The sequence below is a fragment of the Epinephelus fuscoguttatus genome, linkage group LG2, assembly GCF_011397635.1.
Source record: "Epinephelus fuscoguttatus linkage group LG2, E.fuscoguttatus.final_Chr_v1".
Lineage (NCBI taxonomy): Eukaryota > Metazoa > Chordata > Actinopteri > Perciformes > Serranidae > Epinephelus > Epinephelus fuscoguttatus.
In genome coordinates, this window is record NC_064753.1 from 40,231,599 (window position 1) to 40,254,187 (window position 22,589).

General features: G+C 42.6%; 1 protein-coding gene across 7 annotated transcripts in view; it reads left to right on the top strand.

Annotated features, from left to right (window-relative positions):
- myo9aa (myosin IXAa) overlaps nucleotides 1-22,589 on the top strand; it is a 163,459-nt gene that overhangs the window by 131,187 nt on the left and 9,683 nt on the right. For all 7 annotated transcript variants that reach the window (XM_049597461.1, XM_049597481.1, XM_049597489.1 and 4 more), the window contains 15 exons: nucleotides 272-352; nucleotides 569-679; nucleotides 5,877-5,999; nucleotides 9,115-9,264; nucleotides 10,983-11,293; nucleotides 11,751-13,499; nucleotides 15,891-15,990; nucleotides 16,215-16,439; nucleotides 18,394-18,491; nucleotides 18,586-18,707; nucleotides 18,886-19,106; nucleotides 19,221-19,337; nucleotides 19,544-19,732; nucleotides 20,094-20,144; nucleotides 21,505-21,616. In XM_049597461.1, coding sequence (XP_049453418.1) covers nucleotides 272-352; nucleotides 569-679; nucleotides 5,877-5,999; nucleotides 9,115-9,264; nucleotides 10,983-11,293; nucleotides 11,751-13,499; nucleotides 15,891-15,990; nucleotides 16,215-16,439; nucleotides 18,394-18,491; nucleotides 18,586-18,707; nucleotides 18,886-19,106; nucleotides 19,221-19,337; nucleotides 19,544-19,732; nucleotides 20,094-20,144; nucleotides 21,505-21,616 — 3,760 coding nt within the window. The remainder of the gene's footprint in view (nucleotides 1-271; nucleotides 353-568; nucleotides 680-5,876; nucleotides 6,000-9,114; nucleotides 9,265-10,982; nucleotides 11,294-11,750; nucleotides 13,500-15,890; nucleotides 15,991-16,214; nucleotides 16,440-18,393; nucleotides 18,492-18,585; nucleotides 18,708-18,885; nucleotides 19,107-19,220; nucleotides 19,338-19,543; nucleotides 19,733-20,093; nucleotides 20,145-21,504; nucleotides 21,617-22,589) is intronic.

Below are 22,589 nucleotides of genomic sequence, written 5' to 3' on the forward strand. Positions count from 1 at the left end.
TGCCACTGAATTATCACACACACATGCTGACACACATGTGCGTTTGTTTACACACACACACACACACACACACACACACACAATAATTGCACATGGAAATACTGCACATGCTTTTTTCTCCGTGGACATGTTGCTTGTATTTATGATCCCAGGCAGTGACTTTAATCTTGAGTTTTACTTACAAATGGACCGACAGTCATTCCCAGCTGACTGAGCTGCAATGTGCCTCTATATACACCTCATATTCTGTGTTGTTGTGTCTCTGTTTCAGGCCTCCCTCACTAAGCTAATGGAGACTCTGGGTCAGTCTGAGCCTTATTTTGTCAAGTGCATCCGTTCCAATGCTGAGAAGGTACAGTGCTCTCGCTCCAGACTGCGGCCACTCTGACTGCTTTGGTTTAGTTTTCAAAGCATTTTTCAGTTCCTTTTGAAGTTTGAACTTAAGTAAATATGTTCATCATTCCCCCCCCCCCGCTTCTCCTCTGTAACATCTGCCGCCTTTCACTTTTCCCTCTTCTGTCATTCATCCCCCTCCTCTTCTTCATTATCTTTTTCTTCTCTTTCTCAGCTGCCTTTACGCTTTAACGATAACCTGGTGCTGAGGCAGCTGCGTTACACAGGTATGCTGGAGACTGTGCGCATCCGCCAGTCGGGCTACAATGTCAAGTACAGCTTCAAGGTAACACACACACATGTGCACCCTGCAGATGCACTTTAAAGGAAGACTTCACCTACAAAATGATCATTTGTATATCAGTTACTCAGCCTGTGTTATGTTGTATTTGTGTAGAAAACTTTGTTTTTCTCGCATGCCTCCATGGTAAAAAAAAAAGAATCCAAACACTGGAAATTTATGATGAATTGAAGTCAGTGGGGTCCAAATGAAATGACAGCAAAAGTATATCAAAACATCCCTTTACAAACTCACACAGCTCATGCGGTATAACCCAAGTCTCAAATACAACACAATACAATAGTCAAACTGTTGTCACTATTTAAAACACTTACACATATAGTATTCCTGGGCAAGTGCATGAATTTGAACTCTGGAACGCACAAGCAGATGTCAGACGCACACACTTGCCTAGGTGCACTACAGTACTTGAATGCTGAAGTGTTTCAAATAGTTAGCTCAGTAGCCCAGTAGCTCAGTGAGTAGAGCAGGCACTCCACGTATAAAGGCAGTGTCCTTGCTGCAGTGGTTGCGGGTTCAATTCCAGCCCACAGCCCCTTGCTGCATGTCATCCCCCTCACACTTCACACTTAACCTGCCTTATCCAATAAAGGCATAAAAGCCCAAAAAATAATCTTTAAAAAAGAAGAATTTTCTCAGTTTTTGGATTCTTCATTCATTGTGGAGTTTTCTTCACGAATTCAGCCTAACACAGGGTGAGTAATGGATATACAAATGGTCATTTTGTAGGTGAAGTATTCCTTTAAACATTCAAGATTTTCTTAACTGTCACTTATACTTTTGCTTTTTTAGTATATATCACCTGAAAACAAGAATCATGTTTTTATTTCCTTAGAATGAGCTGTGTATATCTACATACAGAGCAGGTCCTTTTCCCATGCAGCTCGCCATGTTGTTTCTACAGTTGTCCAGAACAGACAAACGCTTCAGCCACTGTAGTCCTCCTACATGCTTGGCACACAGAAGAAGTTTCCATTTGTTGCAATGATGCAGCCCTCACCATGAGTTGTCATTAAACCCTTCACACTAGACTTAAGTATACATTTGAGATACATTAATTGCACTTCACTTGAGGTCTTCCATTTTATGCTGCTGAGTACTTTTATTCCAGATCAGTAAGATTTTTGAGTAAAGTACCGTAACATCTAATGGAGTATTTTTATCATGCAGTATTGCTACTTCAAGTGCAGACATAATGAATTATGTAAAATGGTAAAAGCAACGTAATGTGCAAAAATCACAGCAGCAGATGGAAAGATATCTGGACTTTGTTTAATTTGGTTCAAGCTCTAAAAATATCACAGTCTCCACTTCCCATGATTAAACTAAAAGCATCTTTTCATTTGCCCCTGCACATTTAGTAAATGAGTACAAAAGCATTCTCTTATTTGCAGCCGGTAACTCACACCAGCTCAGGAAAACTTTCAGCAACCCCCAAAGACTTTTTTTATTGATTTAAGCTTTTTGAGAAAAGGACTTTAACTTGTAATGGGGTATTTTAAAATTGCGGTATTGCTACTTTTATACATTTTTTTCCACCACTGGTGGTGGTGGTCCAGACATAATGAATTATGTAGAATGATGAAAACAAAGAACTGTGCAAAAATCACAGCAGCAGATGGAAAGATATCTGGACTTTGTTTCATTCTGTTCAAGCTTGCAAAGCACTGCATTCTCCACTTCCCATGATTAAACTAAAAGCATCTTTCAACCCTCCACATGTAGTAAATGCCCACATTTTACACTCCACAGTGCCTGTTTCTAAAGCAGATTTTTGTTACAAAATAAAGTTGAGTTTGAGCCCAGTCAGAGCATTATTTTATTAAACTGACAGAGCTCATCCAGAGCCACAGAACACATCATATAACAGTTTCTACAGGCTGAATATGACAAGTAAACTGACCTTGAAGTGTAAAATTGGTGGAGTTCCCCTTTAAATGATGTTAGTTTCCTGAGAGTTAAAACAGACCCACTTTATCCTCTACTCTATGTGTAGAAATTCCAAGTATCATGTTATCCATGAAGCAAACAGTCGATAAGCCAAATAGTAAAAGGAGTCCAGCAGCAGCAGATCGCATTAACATGTTCCCTCTGTGCGGGCGTGTGCAGGCCAGACCGCTGCTGCACTATCAATCTCACTGCTAACGTCCCGAAACTTAAACGACACTCAGGTTTCCACTGGTTTCTGTGCCAGTGATGAATTCATCTGCAGAAAACATGTCGCTGGAGCTGTTTGAGCCGCAGCTTCATTGTGTGTTGTGTCAGGAGGGAATTGTGGGGGACGTGAGGTGGCAGCCATCTTAACCACGCTGGCTCTTGTACGAATGATGTCAACCCTGTGAGAAACGCTGTATGACTAATAAAGCAGATCGTGTTTTAATGCAGTTTGGAAGTGAGTTTTTGGACAGAGAACGTTTGGGAGTGGCTCAGTCCCTCTCCGGTTCTCTCTTACATGAGTTTCCATTTGGTGGTGTTGAATGTTCATTTGTGCCAGTCATGTCACGTCAAGGTTTTAGGCGAAGATTAAGTCTCTGTGCTTTAGTTTGTTAAGGAGTCACCTCACCAAATCACAGCTTATGTTTCTACCCATAGTGGTATCTACTGGAGCAGCGCAAGTCGTTCAGGTTCTATTTACTGGGGTTCGGAGATGCCTGCTGCCTCCCAAGTACAGTCAAAGTAATGGAATTTAAATATGGCACTCAAAGTATTGAAAATGAGTCATTTCAGTCATTTAAACAGACCTGACTCTTTCCAGAAACAGTGTCCCAGTTACTCAGGATAATACACAGACCTCGCTGTGGACACTAACTTTAACTTGACTAGAAAATTGCAGTGGTGGAAAGTAACTAAGTACACGTGCCCAGATATTGCACTTGTGTACAAATTTGAGGTACCTGTACTTTACTGTTTATCCACTTCATGCTACTAAAACAGAGATGCTTCCACTGCACTACATTTCAGAGTAAAACACTTGCCTCTACTATATTCATCTGACAGCTGTTATTACTTATTTCTTTTAAGATTAAGATATTACATTCAAAAAACATGCTAATCTTAAAATACATTGCACTGTTAAAAGTTAAACCCGTGACTCCTAACCTCTTTGGTTTGTGCCCTCTTTACCAAAACACAGTGTCTAGTTTGGGCTCCTTCTCATGTTTCAGATGGCTGTAATTTGGTTTCCATTCAAAGGTACTGGGAATTAAAGTTCTAGCGTGAAGGATTCAGTGGCACCTAGCAGCTGAGGTTGCAGATTGCAACCAACTGGAACTTCTCCTGTGTGCCAGCGTGTAGGAGAACTACAGTGGCTGACTCAAAATTGCAAATGGCCCTATCGAGAGCCAGTGTTTGGTTTGTCTACTGTAGAAACATGGCAGTGCAGCAAGGCGGACGCCACGGACAAGGAACTGCTTTGTTTATAGTTATAAAAAGCTCATTTAAAGGTAACAAAAACAAAACGATTCTTAGTGTCTGGTGATAGTACACTAAAGAAAACATACTTTTTCATTTTTCCATTTCTGTCAGTATATCCCCTGAATCCTACACACTGGAGTTTAAAGGGAATTTTCTGAAAGTCGACAAAAGACAGTGTGGATTTATGCACTTTTTTTTTTAATCTACTACTGAGTTGGTTCATATAGATAAGCAGTGGGTGGCACTAATTCTCCGGTTTGCCACTTCAGAAGAGGGCGCAACAAGAGGGCGTATTTAAAAGAGCACCAATCAAACCTCAACAAAGGAATACATGGGATGTACAATAACAGAGACAACACTGGATAATAGAAATATTGTTTTTGAACAGCTAATATTACAGCTATGCGCTCTTGAAAGAATTCTAGTAACAGCTCTGTGCTTTCATAAGATGTAAAAGACGATGAGAGCCCGAGCAGTGATATGACACAACTGTACGTCATCATGTCTTCGCTGAGTCTGTTGTCGCATTTACCTTTTATTGATTCGGTAACTTTTCCTTTATCCAAGCATAAAAATGTTGTTGCGATATTTCAAGTTTTTTTTTCATGTGCAAATCGAAAATGCACATAGAAACAGGTGGATGGAAACACACCTCATGAGTTGTTAGCAGTTACACCAAAGAGAAACCTGTCCTTGAAACTTCTCAGATGGCTTTATTTGAATGTGTTTGACACCCAAACAAGTAAGATTATCCAATGTTTCTTAAGAACCAAAAATAAAAGTTAAAAAAAAAAGTGGAAAAAATGAATTTTAGTAACAGAATTTTTTCTTTTCCCTCCAATTTATCATTTCACAACCATTCAGATTTAACTTGTGACCCTTTGCTACACCCTTCCCTACATTGGGAACCATCGGACTAAACTACCAAACTGTATTTAAAGTAGTTAAAACTAGTTCCATCTTGAACAATTGCAACAGTAAAATGCTCCTCACATATCGTTGCATCTGTATTAACAATATATCAGTTACAGAGGCCACTTTCTGCAGTATTTTTTACTTTGAATCTACTTCCACAACTTGAAAGTAGTTCCCACGAACATTTAAAAACTAATATAAAGATGTCACGATATATTTGTGTGGACCGACCATAAAATCTAAACTGAGTGCAAAGCTCATAAAACTGTTTTTGATGAGCTCACTCGCATGATTTCAGCATCAGACATTTTCATTTATCAGAAATTTGCCCCAAACATATTTAGTGCTGTGGTCAGCACTAATGAGAAATATCTTGGGCATGGCATCACTTTGGAGGACTCTGCTGTTTCCCGACCTCTCAGAACAGAGCCTCTCCATTGTCCTCGGCTCTCCAAAACACTCCCCATGCTTGTAATTGTATAAACACAGCATCTGTTTCCCTATCCACCTCCTGCAGCCCAGGGTGCAGAGTGTATTGGATTCAGACAATGGGCCTCAGTTTGAAGAGTGGGAGTTCAGCATATTTATGCCATGATGTTTGAACCCCTGCAAATATGGACAGCGTGGACTTTTACCTGAAACCACATGTGCCTTGACAGATATTTCAAATTCAGGGCCACATTGTTGTACATCCCCAGCAGTTAATCCTGTCTTCAGTCCAGTGTTAGAAAAATTATATTAGACACATTACTGGACACAAATCGTGCGCACATAACACAGACATAAAATCCAGAACAGATGCTGCAGGGTAACATGTATTTCTCATTAACACCTGTCCTTGTTCTCTTGACAGGATTTTGTCCATCACTTCTGCGTGCTGCTCCCAGCGGGCACCACTGCCACCAGAGAGAGCATCCTGCAGAGTCTGGACCAGCTAGACCTGGAACCAGAGGGGTACCAAGTGGGAAAGACAATGGTATTTACCCTGCCCTCTCCTTTCCTCTTTCCTTTTTGCAGTTCTTTGAATCAGCTGATAAACAAATACAGTAAAAAAGCATGATGTGACATCTGTTTTTCATACAGCACATTATCCCTGACTGAGTAAGCCCCCTCTACTGTACAAAAACATTTTTAAAAATGTGTTTGTCATTAAAAAAAATGAGTGTTACACAGTTGAGATTTCTTCAGGTCTCGCAAGTTATGTTTCCATTTTAATGATGGTCCAAAGGTTTTAATCAATACCAAAACAGCTATGCAGACAGTAAGTTCTGTATAAACCAAATAATATTTAATGTGAGCTTGTGGTGTAGCTATAAAAAAAAACCTAGTGTGTGGTTTCAAATATTTCACACACTCTAATTTCAGCTTTTGATAAGTTTTGGAACAAGATGATTGAAAATATAAGATGTGTGGTATGGAAAAAAAATCTTTATACCACTTCCACTTCAGTGGGAATTCAAGAGGAATATCAAGGGTAATAATTTTTAACTTTTCAACTTTCCAAGTGGTATTATTGTTGGTGCCATAGTTGTCACAAAGATGAATGGATCGCTTTCAATTTTCCTTAACTGCCAACAACACAGGACAGACTTATTTGTTCTCCACAGTTACTTTGGTTCCTTCAGCCTCCACCGTTTCCATTTCTGGGGATAGTAACTGTAAAGAACTCACATCGATACTCTTTGGTAACTGAGTATAGCAACATAGACTGTATAAAATAACAAACAAAGTTACTGTGACTTCACTCATTGTATTGTGGACTCACATTTTGGAGCCCTGAATTCAGCACTTCTGCTGTCACCATCCTGGATTTTTGGAGCCAGAAGTAACCATATATGAACAAGAGGTTGGAGCTGTGGAGGAGCGAGGTGTGCATCTGACTCATAGGCTATAGCAACGCCTCGTGGCCACGCGTTGGAATATGGGAGATCGTATCTAGTGACAGACACCATTGCGTAGTTTAAAGGATAACTTCGGTATTTTTCAACCTGGGCTCTATTTCCCCATGTGTACGTGTGCGTATGATTCATAGGTACAACTCGTTCTAAAATTGGTTCAGTATTGAGGGAGGCAGATGCAGCCGGCAGCCGCGAAACGAGCTAAGACGGTAACGGGGACAAATGTGTCCTGTATAAGTTTGCACATTAAAAGTGCTTTTTTTCGCCACTGACCGGTTCAGATCGCCAGTGCTATCTCTGTAAATAGCACACTAAGCGTTTCCCTTACGCCTGGGCTGTGTGACGTCGTCTCACGAGAGCTTTGCTCCACTGTGTCTGTAGCTCTCTCTACTCGTGGGGCAGTCGTTTTCTTGAGGAAGAGGTGTTTCAGGATTGGATGTCTTCTCTTCTTCGGCTGGCAGTAGTCATCTTGGAGAAGTGAGCACTGCAGACCCGATGGTCTGCAAGGCACAGTGTCTGGACAGGAGTGTTAGCATCCATTTGTAGCACAACTAGCCACAACTTCAGCATCTCGCCGTCCGACAAAGGCAGCCTATGAAAGCTGTACGGGGTGTTGCGCGACATCCTGTTCTTGCAATTCGGATAAGCACAAACACGAACCATTGTTTTCAATCGATGCAGTAAAACTCTCAACTGTACTCCGGGACAACCAGCGCCACTCTGAGTGGCGCTCTGCATGGCTCCTCTGTTTTCTTCCGGCAACAAGCAAAGCTCTCGCGAGATGACGTCACACAGCCCAGGCGTAAGGGAAACACTTAGTATGCTATTTACAGAGATAGCACTGGCGATCTGAACCGGTCAGTGGCAAAAAAAAAGCACTTTTAATGCGCAAACTTATACAGGACGCATTTGCCCCCATTACCGTTTTAGCTCGTTTCGCGGCTCCTGGCTGCATCCGCCTCCCTCAATACTGAACCAATTTTAGAACGAGTTGTACCTATGAATCATACACACACATACACATGGGGGAATAGGGCCCAGGTTGAAAAATACCGAAGTTATCCTTTAAGTGGTTGATTGTTGTTGCACATACTTGGGATTGTGAATGATAGTTGGAGCCATGCTGGGGGAGGGGGTGGGGGTTTAGGGAGGGTAAAAGCTTCATTGGAGTCATCAGGTGGGTGCCCTCCTTCACTAGCGTTTCGATGATAGGCCCACAACACCTCCAGAGGGCTCATCAGCAGCACCTGGCATTCCAGGTGCGCCCCCCTCTTCCTTTACTCCCTTGAACCCTGCTGTTGTTAGTGGCATTTCAGGCCCAAGTGGTGTCTCTCCTCTTAATCAGTAGCCACTGGCTTGCCTGTTTGGCTGCACCAGAGAGGCCTTTGATGGCCTGACGTTGGGCTTAGCCTGGTAGTTGACTTGCTTATGAAGCTTATGAAGCCTCTGCAGCCCACTTCAACTGGGCAAACATTTGCTTTCCAGCCACGTTGCTCAGTGTCGGCTGCCAGCTCGGCATACTTAAGGCTCTTGCGCTCGTAGGCCTCCTCCATAGCATCCTCCCAGGGCATGGTGAGCTCAACGATTTAGACGAGGCGCAGTGAGGAGGACCAAAGCACGGGGTCTGGTCTGAGGTTAGCAGAGGCAATCTCAGATGGGAAGCACAGGTGAAAAGTGTTTAGGCTCAATATACTGTACTGTATGGTATTATGTGTTTTACTCTATGTTATACTATCTGTTGCTGCATGATGAGGCATTTAAAAATGTGGAAAATGTCAGTCTAAGACCCAAAAGTGATTCATTGAAAATACTGTGGGGGTTTAAAATGACTCAGACTCAGTTAGTTTATTAAAATGTTGAGTTACAGAAACTTTTATGAAGAGTCACAGACAAAGGGAAATAATTGTGTTGGGGATATTACCTGAAAGCATCCAGCCTCCAGACAATGAAGACACTGCCCCATATTTGGTGTGGTTATGAATGAGTCATGATGGAGAGGTCTCTGCCTTCAGGGTGCTGTCTATATAATTAGACCATCATACCTAACATACTTGTGTCCATGTGTCCAGCCAAAGATCTCTGAGGTGTGTGTGTGAGCAGAGTGTGTGTGTGCATCTCTTTATTAACCCCATTCTTCATTCAGTGTGTGTGTGTGTGTTACCCTGTGCTGACCATCATGGCCCCTCCCCTCAGGTGTTCCTGCGGGAGGCTGGGCGTCAGCGGCTGCAGGCCGTGCTCCACGCTGAAGTTCTCAGACGCATCGTCACGCTGCAGCGGCTGTTCAGAGCCCACCTGGAGAGGAAGCAGTTTGTCAGGATGAGAGAGGCAGTGATCTGCATCCAGGTACAGCACAGTGCTTCTCACACTCTCATCTCCATCCGCTTCATTTTTATCTTTTCCTTCTGTATGATTTAAATCACTTTTTATTGCTTTTTTGTTTTGGAATATGCTCCTGAAAATTGTTTGTATGGCTGAGCGTTAATTCAGTATATTGCTTATTGACTCAGTGGAACTAAAATGATTAATGTGCTCATACCATGTTAGAGTTTTACAAAGACTTCCTGTACAAATTATTGAATGCAAGCTCATTTTAAAGACTAACAAATAATGTAGTGATCTAAGTTTTTGTTTTACTGAGGTGAAAAGGTTTGTATGACATAATGCATACTGTAACTATGAACAGTTCATTGCAACCATCACAATAAGAGTATGCATGCATAATATGATGTTAATTCCACTACAGAAGAGACTTGATGATCACTAAAATTAGGCGGAGAAAAAAAGTGGATGTATTGATATCAGTTATTGGTCAAATGAATTGTTGCATATCGACATATTGGCAAAAAATCTAATATCGTGCATCTTTACTAAATTTGAAATGAAAAGACAAAAATGTTTTTTTAATAGTTTTTTTTTTCCCGTTTTTAACACTTGAACAATACACAAACACAGACGTAAGAAAAAAAGAAAAACACGACGACAAAAACTAAATGATAAAAATAAATAAATGATAATGATGATAAGAAAGTATAATTTAAGGGACACACACTGTCAGCTAGAGAAAAAACAACAACACAATTTTACGCCAGTTCATACTGTATCCACAGGAAGGTTGGAAAGAGAGATAGCATCCATGGGGTGAAGACCATGAGTGGTCAGGGAAGGTCCAACGGTAACCTAGTGTCCTGGCAGATCAAAGCACAGTGTACAATCCAGTGTGGTTAGTCAGCTTGACTCCTCATCCTTTTGATGTGTTCAATAAACTTGATGAGGGAGTTAGACAGAGTGTACTGGATTTCTTTAAGGTGATGGATTTCCTCAAGATGTTCAAGACAAAAAAAAAATGTAATTTAGTGATTTTGTAACACGAGGAGGGGAGGCAGATTTCCATTCTCGCAAAATAACCCTTTTTGCTTTTACTATATCAAACATAAGAGTTGCTGTACAGCAGTCGAAAAGTCATCATAACAGCCCTGCATCACAGTGAGAGAATCAGGGACTAACTGTTTGCTATATATGTTACTATACAATTGAAAAATTATTTATGTATTTATTACGTTTTTTTTTTAACTTACGTACCAAACTAGGAAATGTTTTCCTGTGCTCCAACCTCATCCAAGCGTTGTGGAGTTACACATCCTTAAATGTCCTGAACACAGAAAAGAAGAAGAAGATCAGAAAATACAAGCAGAGGGCAGACGCTCTGCAGAAAAATACGTCACCACACACTTCTACTGGGTCATAAGTGATGACTGAGAGAGATTACTTCTGTATGAGTCTGTACATTGTTTTATTGGAAAACCATTAACCTTTAAGTTTAATGTGATATCTGTGTGAAAGTCCAACACAAAGACAGTACAAATCAATATGTCACACAAAGACATATCCACTCTTACTGGGATTTAATTTGTCCCATAAAAGAAAATTGAGATTACCTCTTGAGTAGAGACACTTATACTTCTAATGGAGTGGCTGTACTCAGTGAACATGGACGTAGGTTGTGACTATAAGGGGAAAAAACATCATGGCAATAACACTTTATTATCATCATCTCTTCACAGAAATGGTGGCGTATGCTCCGGTCCATAGAAGAGGAAGAGGAGGATTATGACCCCAGTGTCCAGGAGGGGGCAGCTCTGTGTCTGCAGACACACTGGCGAGGTTTCAGGGAGCGTCAGAAGTTCAGGCTGTGGAAGGAGGCTGCCCTGGTGCTGCAGAGGGCGTGGAGGTTATGGCTGCAGCGGCGCTGCTCGGCAGCTCTGGTCATTCAGACGGCCTGGCGCTGTCACCAAGCCAGACAGACCTACTTGCGGCTGTATGCTGCTGTGGTACAACTGCAGGCAATTAGCAGAGGCTTCCTTGCCAGGCAGAGGTAAACCATACTGTAAAACACCTCATCATGAGCAGTAGCACCGCTTCTGGTTTTTATTGCCAGACAGTTGAAGTATAGTTTTAAAAAAGCAAACATTTTAGCATTTTATAAAGACTCAGACTCTGGAAATAGCTTCTAAGGGAAGGTGACTGCATTATTTTTGTTCAAGCTGATGGAAAGCCAGATTAATCTTTGCACACAGCTCCTGTGCGCTGTGTATTTGGTCATTGTTCAGTGTGCTAATAGGCCTGGCCTGGTAAAAGCTCGCCATTACGCAAGCAATCCAACCCAAAGCAGCTCTGCGATCAGCTGAGCAGCTGAGAGCAGGAATTTTATATCAGACTCTAAGTTTGGAGAAGTACTTGTAATTTGTTATGAATAACTTAAGCTGGTTAAAATGGAGGAGGAGGTAGTTGGATGTCAGATGAAGTTGTAACTATTCCTTCTCGATCGACAGCTTCAAAAAACTGAAGGAGCAGAGTCTGAGGGAGAAGGAGGAGCAACAGGAGAAGCTGCTTCAGCTGCAGAATGGCCAGGTGAGTCTCTCACCAGAAGACGAGGAGGCGCCTGAGAGGATCATGGGGTTGGACCTCAGCACGTGGGAGGATCGTTCCTATGGGCAGCGAGAAAGGAGCCTCCAAATCCTGAGCAGCCACGAGGGCACGGTTAAAGTGGAGGGAGAAGGAAGAGAACATGGTCGGACAAGAGGGAGTCCCTCAAAAGTGCAAACTGAAGCAGCAGACTCGATCCAGAGTCCCACTGTGGTGGTGAGGGAGCGGTCCAGAACTGCAGATGAGCCCAGCCAGAAAACCACTCGGGCCAAGAGGGAGAGCCGGCGGATGAGAGAGCTGGAGCAGGCCAAGTTCAGTCTGGAGCTCCTCAAGGTGCGAGCGACCGGCGGTGGAGCCTCGTCCCCATCTGAGGAGCGACGCTGGTCTGTGGAACTGGTGCCCCCTGTGACACCACCTCTTCGTTCACCTCAGGGCACGCCCGACAGCCAGAGCTCCAAAGGCAGCTTTGAGCTCCTCAGCATGGACGACGAGCCTCCCAAGGCGACAGAGGAGGTGACGGACAGCGAGGACCTCTGCTCCCCTCCCTCAGTGACTCCAGTACCTGAGCCCACTGTGGAGGTCATTTCAACAAGCCCGAAGCCAGCTGAACCACATAGGACAGTTTCTGATGATATCTCCCACCCAGGCAGCCAGAGCCAAACCAAAACGGATCTGGCACCCCCCTCTGTTCCAACACATCCGCCCAAAATCGAGAACTACCTCCCTACCTTTTACGTCCCTGCTAGCGAGGGCAGCGCAGTCGTCTCCCGTCGTCCTGCTGAAGAGCCCAAACAAAACACAGAGGCAGCTGTCTCTACAGCCACCACCACTGTTGGCAAGCCTCTCAGGCGGGAGTCATCGCGCCGCCCTGTGGTGGTGGTCATCAGCATGCAGAAAGAAACGCCGCTAAGCGAAGAGCTGAGTGATATCGTCCGTCCCCCTGTAGAGGTTCGAGATTCTGCAGCCCAGACAGGGGAGAAAGTAGAGCCAGTGCCTGTGCCTCAAGGTCCCGTCCCTGTTCCTACCTCTGTCCCTCAGGCTGACCAGGCCGTCATAGAGAAACTGGTGCGACTGAACGAGGAGAAGGAGGTGAGGCAGCGCAATCAGCAGCAGAATGAAAAGGAGATGATGGAGCAGATCAGGAAACAGAAAGAAGAGCTGGAGCGCCAGCGCCTTTTCTTCGCTCAGTATGAGAGAGACATGTTCGAGAAGCAAAGAGGAGAAGCTCTGCACAGGATACAGCAGAGCCGACAGGGCGGACCGGACGCTGGTGGAGCTGCAACCTCCAGCAAGCCGGTCAGACCCAGTTCCCTGCTGATCGAGAGGACAGCGGGGCTCGCTCCTCCTCATGCCAGGACACAGTCAGACTCCACTGTCCCATCAGTGCACTCTCCTCCAAGTGTCGACCTCCAGAGCAGTGCCCCTCGTCCTCAGCTGCCTCCTCCACCTGCTTCTGTTCCCAGAGAGAGACGCAAGGAGAGCAGGCCCGTTGCTGAGGGCTGGGCGCCCAAGCTCACTCTGGAGTCTAAGGATGGAGGAACCAGAGCAAGAACAGCAGCCAAGAAGCCTGCGAGTAATCAAGGCACCACAGTCAGTATGACAGATAAACCTGGCACCATCTTCTTCTCTCCGAAGGACAAAGTGACGTTTACTAAGTGAGTAATGAAGTAGTACATTGTTGTTTTGCTTTTATTCCCAATTAGCATAGCTTTAATGCCAAGTAGGTTATATATTAAATGTATGTAACTTAAATGTTTTGTGTTAATATTAATTGAGTACTAAGAGAAGAATTTGAACATTTCTGACTCAGATATTGTTGGGTTTGTGACACGGCCACTAGGGATAGACCAATACGGATTTTTTAGGGCCGATGCCGATTTTTTTCCATCACCCTTAGCCGATGACCGATTATGGACTGCCGATTTTCTTGAGCCAATATTTGGGGCGGATACTGTTTTTGCTCCCTCAATTTACATCAAAAAAATGACACAATGATAACAAATATTACAGGTCTCAAGTTTAAAATAAGAAACATTTATTGAACAGTAAAAAATACTAAAGCAAGATGAAAAGTTGAGGTAGAACAGGTAGAATATTATTATTATTATTATTATTATTATTATTATACATTCAAATAAAAAAAAGAGTTTAGTGCTCTTAAATCTTCCAGTAATGTCTTTATAAAATAAACAAATATTTAAGCTGAAGCATAAATAAAACAACAACTACTGTACACAGTAGGATTCAACAGCTTTGTTCAACTTAACCACATACTTTGAAATGAAAAAAAGTGCCAGGGAAAAATAAATCCACGAACCCACGTGCGTATCGGCTGATGCCGATACAAGTAAAAAAACTCAAATATCGGCCCGATATATCGGCCGGCCGATGTATCGGTCTATCCTTAACGGCCACTGACGCTGAGATGAATAAACTGAAAGCAACACATAGTGACATCATTCAAAGGCAGAATCTACTGACCTCTGACAGCTCTGTGTGTCTTGCTGATGCTAGTCTAGTGTACAAAGTGATTAATGATCTGGTCACTCCTTCATTAAAAGAGTTCATACAACTGTGCTCAGACAATGGGAGGACATAGAGGACGACCAACAGAGGTGACTGTGCAGTACAGCACAGATCCACTGAGTCTGGTAGATCAGTCTCCTCTGTTAGAGCTACAAACTGTTGGAGCTCAGTACCAAGTGAGATGAGACAGTGCAACAGCTTTGTTGGTTTTAAATTTAAGATGAAATCACGGCTAAAATCCACCTAGTCATGTACCCAACACACATGAACTCAAACACTTGATCTGACATTATGAAATCGGGTTATATCTTAATGTTGTAGCTGTATTGTTGTTGCCGTTGTTATTGCTGAGACCATTGTGTCATGAATATATTGTGTTTTTTATATAATATATATTATTTAATAGCTGTGCAATGTCCCTGTTACGGAAATTAAATATGAAATAAATAGTAACGCACAGACTGCACCATTTTTCATCAGGATCGGCTAACATTTCCACAAACAAAAAATTATACCTCACTGATTTTAAAGATGCCATAACCAGATACACAACATATATTCACACAGTGGCTTTAGGTGTGTCTTTAATGACATCTTCATTGACATTCCAGGGCTCAACAATAAGTATTGAATGTCACATCGGGCTAGCATATCTAGTGACTCATTGCCCGATCAGGCAGGTGGTAAAAATAATTTAACACATTGTTTTTTTTCTGTAGCTGATGGTCAAAACTTGTAGAAGAGACTCTTGCACACTGTCTAACTTAAAAGAACAATGATTTTAATGCTGCAACGTTTCAGTGACTAGACCTCCATCAGGCCAACAGTTTTGTAACAAAGAGAAGCCATGCTTGATGAAAGTCTACTCACTGAAATGTTGCAGCATTAAAATCGTTATTTTTGCAAGTTAGAAAGTGTGCGTGAGTCTTTTCTACAAGTTTTGTTCTTCTCGTCCCGCTCCTACGCACCTGATTGGAAATAGATGTGCAAAGTATTCCTTTGTTTTCCGTAGCTGATGGTGGAAGTAGCGAAGGAATGAGCCATCTCGCCTTCCTCTCAACTCCGTCTAGAATTGCACATGCGCAGTACCCATAGGGCACTCAGGAGAAAATGTCACATGTCAGCAGTTCAAGACAAGGTTAATGAGTTGAAGCACAAGTGAGCTTTTAAATTATCATGGAATCAGGAGTTTAGTTGGGTGGTGTTGGAGGATGCGAGGGGATTTCCAGCTATGTACTTATTTGCCACAAGTTTCAGAGCAAGGCGGAAAAAATGGGGACATTTTTCATGACAATTAAGTATAATCTTAGTTGTTATTTGATAATCGAGAATAGATGAAACAATTTATATAGGGGCAAGTAAAAATTGACTTTGGCAAGCAGATTTCTGATGCACTTGCCTGACAAGGAAAGTAAAAAAAAAAAAAAAAAAAAAGATTGTAAATGTTAAACCCTGCATTCTTGGTTGCCACTATATGGAATACTTTTTGGTACTTATATCTTCCTCTTTTTGTCCTCCAGGTTTGACGGTGACGCTGTCGCTAAAGAAACCCCTGCAGCCGTTCCCAGAGAAGGACCCTCTCCAGTGTCTAAACCCTCTAAAGGAACAAAAGCGCGGGATGTAAGTAAACTCTCCTTTTTCTTTCAGAAGACGGACATGTAGCATGTGTTTGCAAGTTTGCAGGAGTGCCTTTGGTGTTGTGTCTGAATTAATGGCTGTCGGCAGCTCCCAGTTTTACACTAAAAACGACTCAGCTGACCTACATGAAGAACTCAATGCACTGAGGCTCTTCTTATTAAAGGCTCCTTTTAAACATGCTGTTATCACTTCTGATGAAACTCCAGGTCGGCAGAGCGGGCCAAAAAAAGAAAGCCAGAATGGCACGGACTCGCTCCGACTTCCTCACCCGCGCCCCCATCACCTCAGTTGGGGGCGATTCAGACGAGGATGAATATGATGGCGACAGCCCCGTCAGCCCCACCAGCCCCCGTCATTACAGTCTGCCCCTCTCCAAACAGAGCTCCACGGAGGCGGGCCTGAGAGAGTCCTGTTTCAGTGACTCAGACATGGTAACAGGCGCCATCCCAGCCAACAGTGGCCCTCTCTACACGTTCTTACAGCGTGGCTTCTCTTTGACATTTCTAACCCCCTCAGCAGAGACGATCTACATCACTGACTCAAACTGGGCTTCAACAAACTTTCTAAAAATGTACACTAACTTTCTGTGAGAGTGGAAGACATTTCAAAGGTGTTTCAAGGCTGGTATTTCAGAGACATTTTGAAATACCTGTGTACTAAAACAAACGCTTAGCTTCCAATAGAGGGGAAAATATACAGTGATTTTATGATTGGTGAATGAATATTCATGTCAATTTTTGAAGACACAAAATCAAGGCTGTTAAACAACCATAAATCCAATATTTTATTGGTTTGACAACCCCTCCAGAAATCACTGGGCCTCAGTCACTAATATTTCCCAAAGTTTTTTGATTATTTATTTATTTAACCTTTACTTAACCAGAAAAACCTCTTGAGCAGCAACATAAGTTACAGACAGACAACACAGAACTAAAATACAGAATAAAAATGTAAAGCTCTAAAACAAGCAATATAAAACACAAAATAAGATTTTGAAGAAAAGTCTACGTCAGATTCATGACGTGTTCTTAAAGGGCAGAATTGTTGGCACGTGTTCTTATAATAATGACCCACCACCCCACAAATTTACATTAAACGGCATGAGACTGCAGGGCCATGTGCACACACAGAAATTGAAAAGAAAAGTCGAGAGAGTGAAGTCAAGAATGCCCAAATGAAAGCCCAGAGATGAGAGGGTGGAGCACTGGACTGTAGATGTAAAAAAAAAAAACTTCAGTAGTTATAAAGTTGAGGAATTTCTGCAGAAAGAGAACGCCAAATGAGCTCAGTAGAGTCAGTAGTGAATATAAATGAATCTGGAGATGAGCACACAGCTGGTGACAGAAAAAAGAAAGGTTACATCTCAAATCTGAGGCCAAAAACATACTGTAAGACACAGGAGAGACACTGACCCCTGAAGGCTTGCTCTGGTCACTCTCTGCAAATAGAAAAGGACAGTGCACATTAATGAACATGATCACTTAAGTCATGTAAATGTGCCACGTTTAACCTTACAGGCTAATTTTCATCTGCAGTCCCTGGCAGGTTGAGGGTATATGTGTATATGTAAGAAAAAGACATTAAAATAACATGTCCATAGAAGAGCACATAAGCACATAGCCACAAACAAACACACAAAAGCACAAAGCAAAGCACACAATCAAGACAGTGACATCACCATAAAACCCTACTTTGTGTCGATGAATAGTGTGATCAGCTGGATGTAGTGAAAACTGCCTGAGTTCTAAGATGAAATCCCCTCTTATAAATGTTTGGTGATTGAGGCCCATTGTCAACACTGAATATTAATGTGACTTCATGCATCATAATTGATGCAGGACAGTTTTTGAAATGTGTTTTCCCTTCAAACACTAAACCTTTAACGTAGCTGCTTCTCTAACATGATTTGACTTATCTTTCTCTCACAGCTGTTAACACTGACTCTTCTCCTTGGTTTATTCTTCCTGGTTAATTAACAGTGTTTGCATGTTCACTTGATCACATTTCCTCTCTTGGCATGTAGCGCTGGTCACGAGTCAAACCTTGGGAATACTTGACAAAGATCATCATTCACTCTTGTCTTTCTTCACCAACTTAAAACACTCTTTTAACTGTTATTTTCCTGATTTATTCCTCTTGTCATATGTTGTTGTGCCATATGTTTCACAAGTATTATCTGTCATCCTATTGTTAAGCTACATGGGAAAGTTTCTAGTAGATGTACAGTGTGGCTGGTGCAGCTGCAGTGATGTGATGCTGCCATCTACTGGCTTGAAGCTGTCCTCAGATCACATACTCATGGGCCACATGGACACTCACAATAAATAGACTTTTCTAGGGTTTTGGCGTGTCTTTAACATGTTGTCCAACCTGATGTTGTTTCAGCCTGCAAGCTCTGAGGAGCAAAAGAAGATACACAAAGCCATGTCGTCAGGAGATTTGGTCAAAGTGGACTCGATGCGCAAGAACTCACAAGATGGAAGGTTTGTTCGTCAACTTAGCGTTGCTAGTTTTACCAAAAGGATGTTTTTGTCACTTGTAAGTGAGAGATTGTTTATTAATTTCGCATTGCTGCAGGGTTCGTAAGATGCGTTTCTGGGGCAAGACAAAGTACGGGGACAAGAAGAGAGAGAAGCTGATCTGTGGGGCCGACTCCCTGGATGGTGACTATGGAGACACTGGGCCACTGCTGGGAGAGGGTGCGTTATCCAAAAGCAAATACATATATTTCCAGGACTTTCATGTTGAGTCCCAAAGTACTGTCTTTATTTAAATCTTTGAGCGCACCCAAGGTTCATTTGACTGCACAAATCCTTTGTTTTAAAGTGGTATCATTCCCTCTGAGGTGTCACTGACTGATCCTCTTGCACACAGCAGGTCAGGAGAACATGTCTCCCCCCTGCAGTCCCGACCTGACGCTGGATCGAGGGTTCAGAGACCTGAAGGAGAACAAGGAGCCGTCTCCCAAGGTGAAGCGACGGCGCAGCGTTAAGATCAGCAGCGTGGCTCTGGAGCCGGCTCAGTGGCAAAACGACGCGCTGCAGATTCTCACCTGCACCAACGACTACAGGAGCATGAACGACTTCCTCATGAAGAAGGTACAAACATGCTCTCTCTTATACTGTAGATGCAGATGTGTTAGGAAGGAGAGTGACTCCAAACCCCTGTTGAGTTTTCATCAGTTTTCAAGATGATTGTGGTGTCTATTTTAGATCAACGACTTGGACACAGAGGACAGTAAGAAGGACACCATGGTGGACGTCGTGTTTAAAAAGGCTTTGAAGGAATTCCGTCTGAACATCTTCAACTCTTACTCTACGGCGCTCGCAGTAAGTGCTGTCAACGCTGTTTAAACAATCATTTAAAACTGAAATATATTCTTATACTCATGATATTCTTCCTCAAACAAAGCCATTAGGAGTGCAAAATTGTCATCAAATCAAAGTACTAGATAAAGGACTAGGTCTTTCATACCGGGATTCCAAGGTAGGCGGATACTTTGCTCTTCCCGTGACCCCTCCGTCTTCCCTCCTAGATGGACGACGGTAAGAGCATCCGCTACAAAGACCTCTACGCTCTGTTTGAACACATCTTGGAGAAGACCATGCGGCAGGAGCAGAGGGACTGGAGAGAGTCTCCTGTCACAGTGTGGGTCAACACCTTTAAGGTTTTCCTGGATGAGTTCATGCAGGTGTACAAATCTCAGGACAGCACGCTCAGCAAGGTAAAGACACGAAACTGCGGACTGCTCAGGGAAATATGCAAATTCACACCTATTGGAACAGTTTTAGTTCTTTGAATTTATTCTGTTATGGGGGCAAGGTTAAAAAAATACCTTAATTGTTAAGGATCTGATAAGAGAGTTGAATGTGTAATGTTTTTCCTTGTGTAAGTAAAGGAAGTATCTTTACAACCTTTAAACGTCATGTTGTGTAAAGGTTTATTTGTCCGTTAGTTTCCTAGAGTTAAGTGATTTTATGTATCATCATCTTGATATTTGATAATAATGCTTACATATCCCGAGACATAACTTAATAAATACTAGAACATACCTGTTGCTCTGTTTTGTCTTTTTATCACTACAGCAGGTACCTAAACCTGAACGCAAAAAGCGGAGGAAAAAGGACACTGACATTGTAAGTCGTCTTTCTCATCATGAATCTTACTATATAATGACGAAAACTCTGTCTATGCGTCTGTTCCACGTGGCACAGTGGTAGAGGGTCATGGGAGGATGTGAATGAAGCAATATTACATCAATTGGCCAAAGGGGGGCGCTATAGCAACCGATTGAAATTGCAAACTTTGAATGGGCATATCTCATGCCCCGTATGTCATAGAGACATGAAACTTTGCACAGAGATGCCTCTCCTCATGAGGAACAAATTTGCCTCAAGAACCCATAACTTCCAGTTATATAGATTTTCCGCCATTTTGAATTTTTTGAAAAACACTTCAAATCGATCTCTTCCTAAGAAGTTTGACCGATCTGCATGAAACTCGGTGAACATAATCTAGGGACCAATATCTAAAGTTCCCTCTTGGCAAAAGTTGGAAAACTTACTAAAACTGAGCTTCTATAAGGCAATGAATATTGCGGAGGGCGTGGCTCATCACATAAAGGTGTATAACATCTCAAGGGTTTCACCCATCACCACGCAACTTTGTAGGCATATGACCACACATAATCTGAGGGGACCCCTCCATTATTGACCCCATCAAACAAAATGGGGGCGCTAGAGAGCTCATTTCTTATCTAGGCCTAACTGCCATATGGATTTTTACTAAACTTGGTAGATATGTAGAACAGGACGCCTCAAGGTGACTGGAGAAATTTAACTTTAATTGGCAACTGGGTGGCGCTGTAACAACAGAAAAATGCTTAAAAATGGCTAAAATGCGACCGATCGCTGTGGCTCCCCCTGTGGACCAATGTTTGTTTTTGGGGGGTTTTTTCAAATTTTTGGTATGACTAAGTCATGGTATGGTATGTTGTACATAATCACGGAAACTGTCAGTGTGTCATTCTGTCAGTCAGTCATTCTGTCTGTCCCATGTTTGACAAATGATACCATTCTACCACTATTGGCAATGATACTACTGTACTTTCAATAAAGCAATTGTACTATCAAATTCACAAACACTCTGTCTGAATACATTGCTCTTCTTAATGGGTTCAGTTGACTATTTAATCTGCAATTTCCTATGACCTGTATCCCAAATACACACCATGTGAAACTGTACGTGGGCAACTGTGCACTCAGTGGGTTTGGACTAGTTTAATACTAACAGCAGAGAGGCAACACTTTACCTCTTACAGTCGCTCCTCTACACCCCCATCTGCTCTTTGGAATAACAAGATATAAATACACCAGCGACCAGAATAGAAAAGGCTGTAAAAAAAAAAAAATGAAGAAGAGAAAAGCACACACATAAGTGTGAGGGGGAATATGCATGTGAACTCTGAATGAACTTGTGCTCTGCTGCTCTCTGCAGGTGGAGGAGCATAACGGCCACATCTTCAAATCCACCCAGTACAGCATCCCCACATACTGTGAATACTGCTCGTCACTCATCTGGATGATGGACCGTGCCTGCGTGTGCAAATGTGAGTGTGCATGTTAAGTATCACAGCAGGGGTTCAGCAGAGCTCGAGAATCCCTGAATGTCACAGAGTAGATCTGAGGAAAGCTGTCTTGAAAGGGCTGTTCTGCAGGCCATGGATGGCTTGGGAGAGGTATGTTTTCAAAAACGATATATTAATTGGGCGTCCCTGTGCACCACTGAGGCTGAGTCCATAATGCAGCGGCCTGGGTTCGAGTCCGGCCTTTTGCCTCAAGTCACCCTGTTTTCTCCCCTGCTTTTCCTGACGCTGTCTCATTTTTAATGGGCAAAATTACCAAAAAATATCTTTAAAAAGAGAATAAAATAAATGATCAATAATTAAATGAACAGAAACGGCAATTGTGTTTAAGTAATTATTGCAGCCATTTATTAAGGACAGAAATCCCAGTATTTGCTGGTTCCAGTTTCCTAATTTAAAATATGCTGCCTTTCTCTGTTTCATGAAATTGTAAACTGGGATTTGAGAACTCATGATGGGCATTTCTCACTATTTTCGACAGTATATTGACAAAATAATTAACAGATTAGTTGCTCATGAAAATAATTGTAAGTTGCAGCCTTAAACTATTAGTGATGTTGAAAATGCAACATTTATGTGTTTGCAGAGGCACCAGCATCTCACATACAGAGGCGAAACACTGATTGATAATGTGGGTTGATACAGCAGGAGTTTTAAAGGTCCAGTGTGTAGGATTTAGTGGCATCCAGCAGTGAGGTTGCAGATGGCAACCAGCTGAAACTTCTCCTGTTTTCCAAGTGTGTAGGAGAACTACAGTGGCCGATGCGAAAATGCAAATGTCCCTGTCTAGAGACTGTAGCCCCTTTTTCACTGCCAGATTTTCCACGAATGTTGGGCCGATTTGCCGGCAAGCTGCGAGCGTTTAGACACACAGAGGCAGAATGGCGAGTTGATCCGAGGTGCCCAATTTTCCACCTCGTAGGGTAGTCATAGTGGC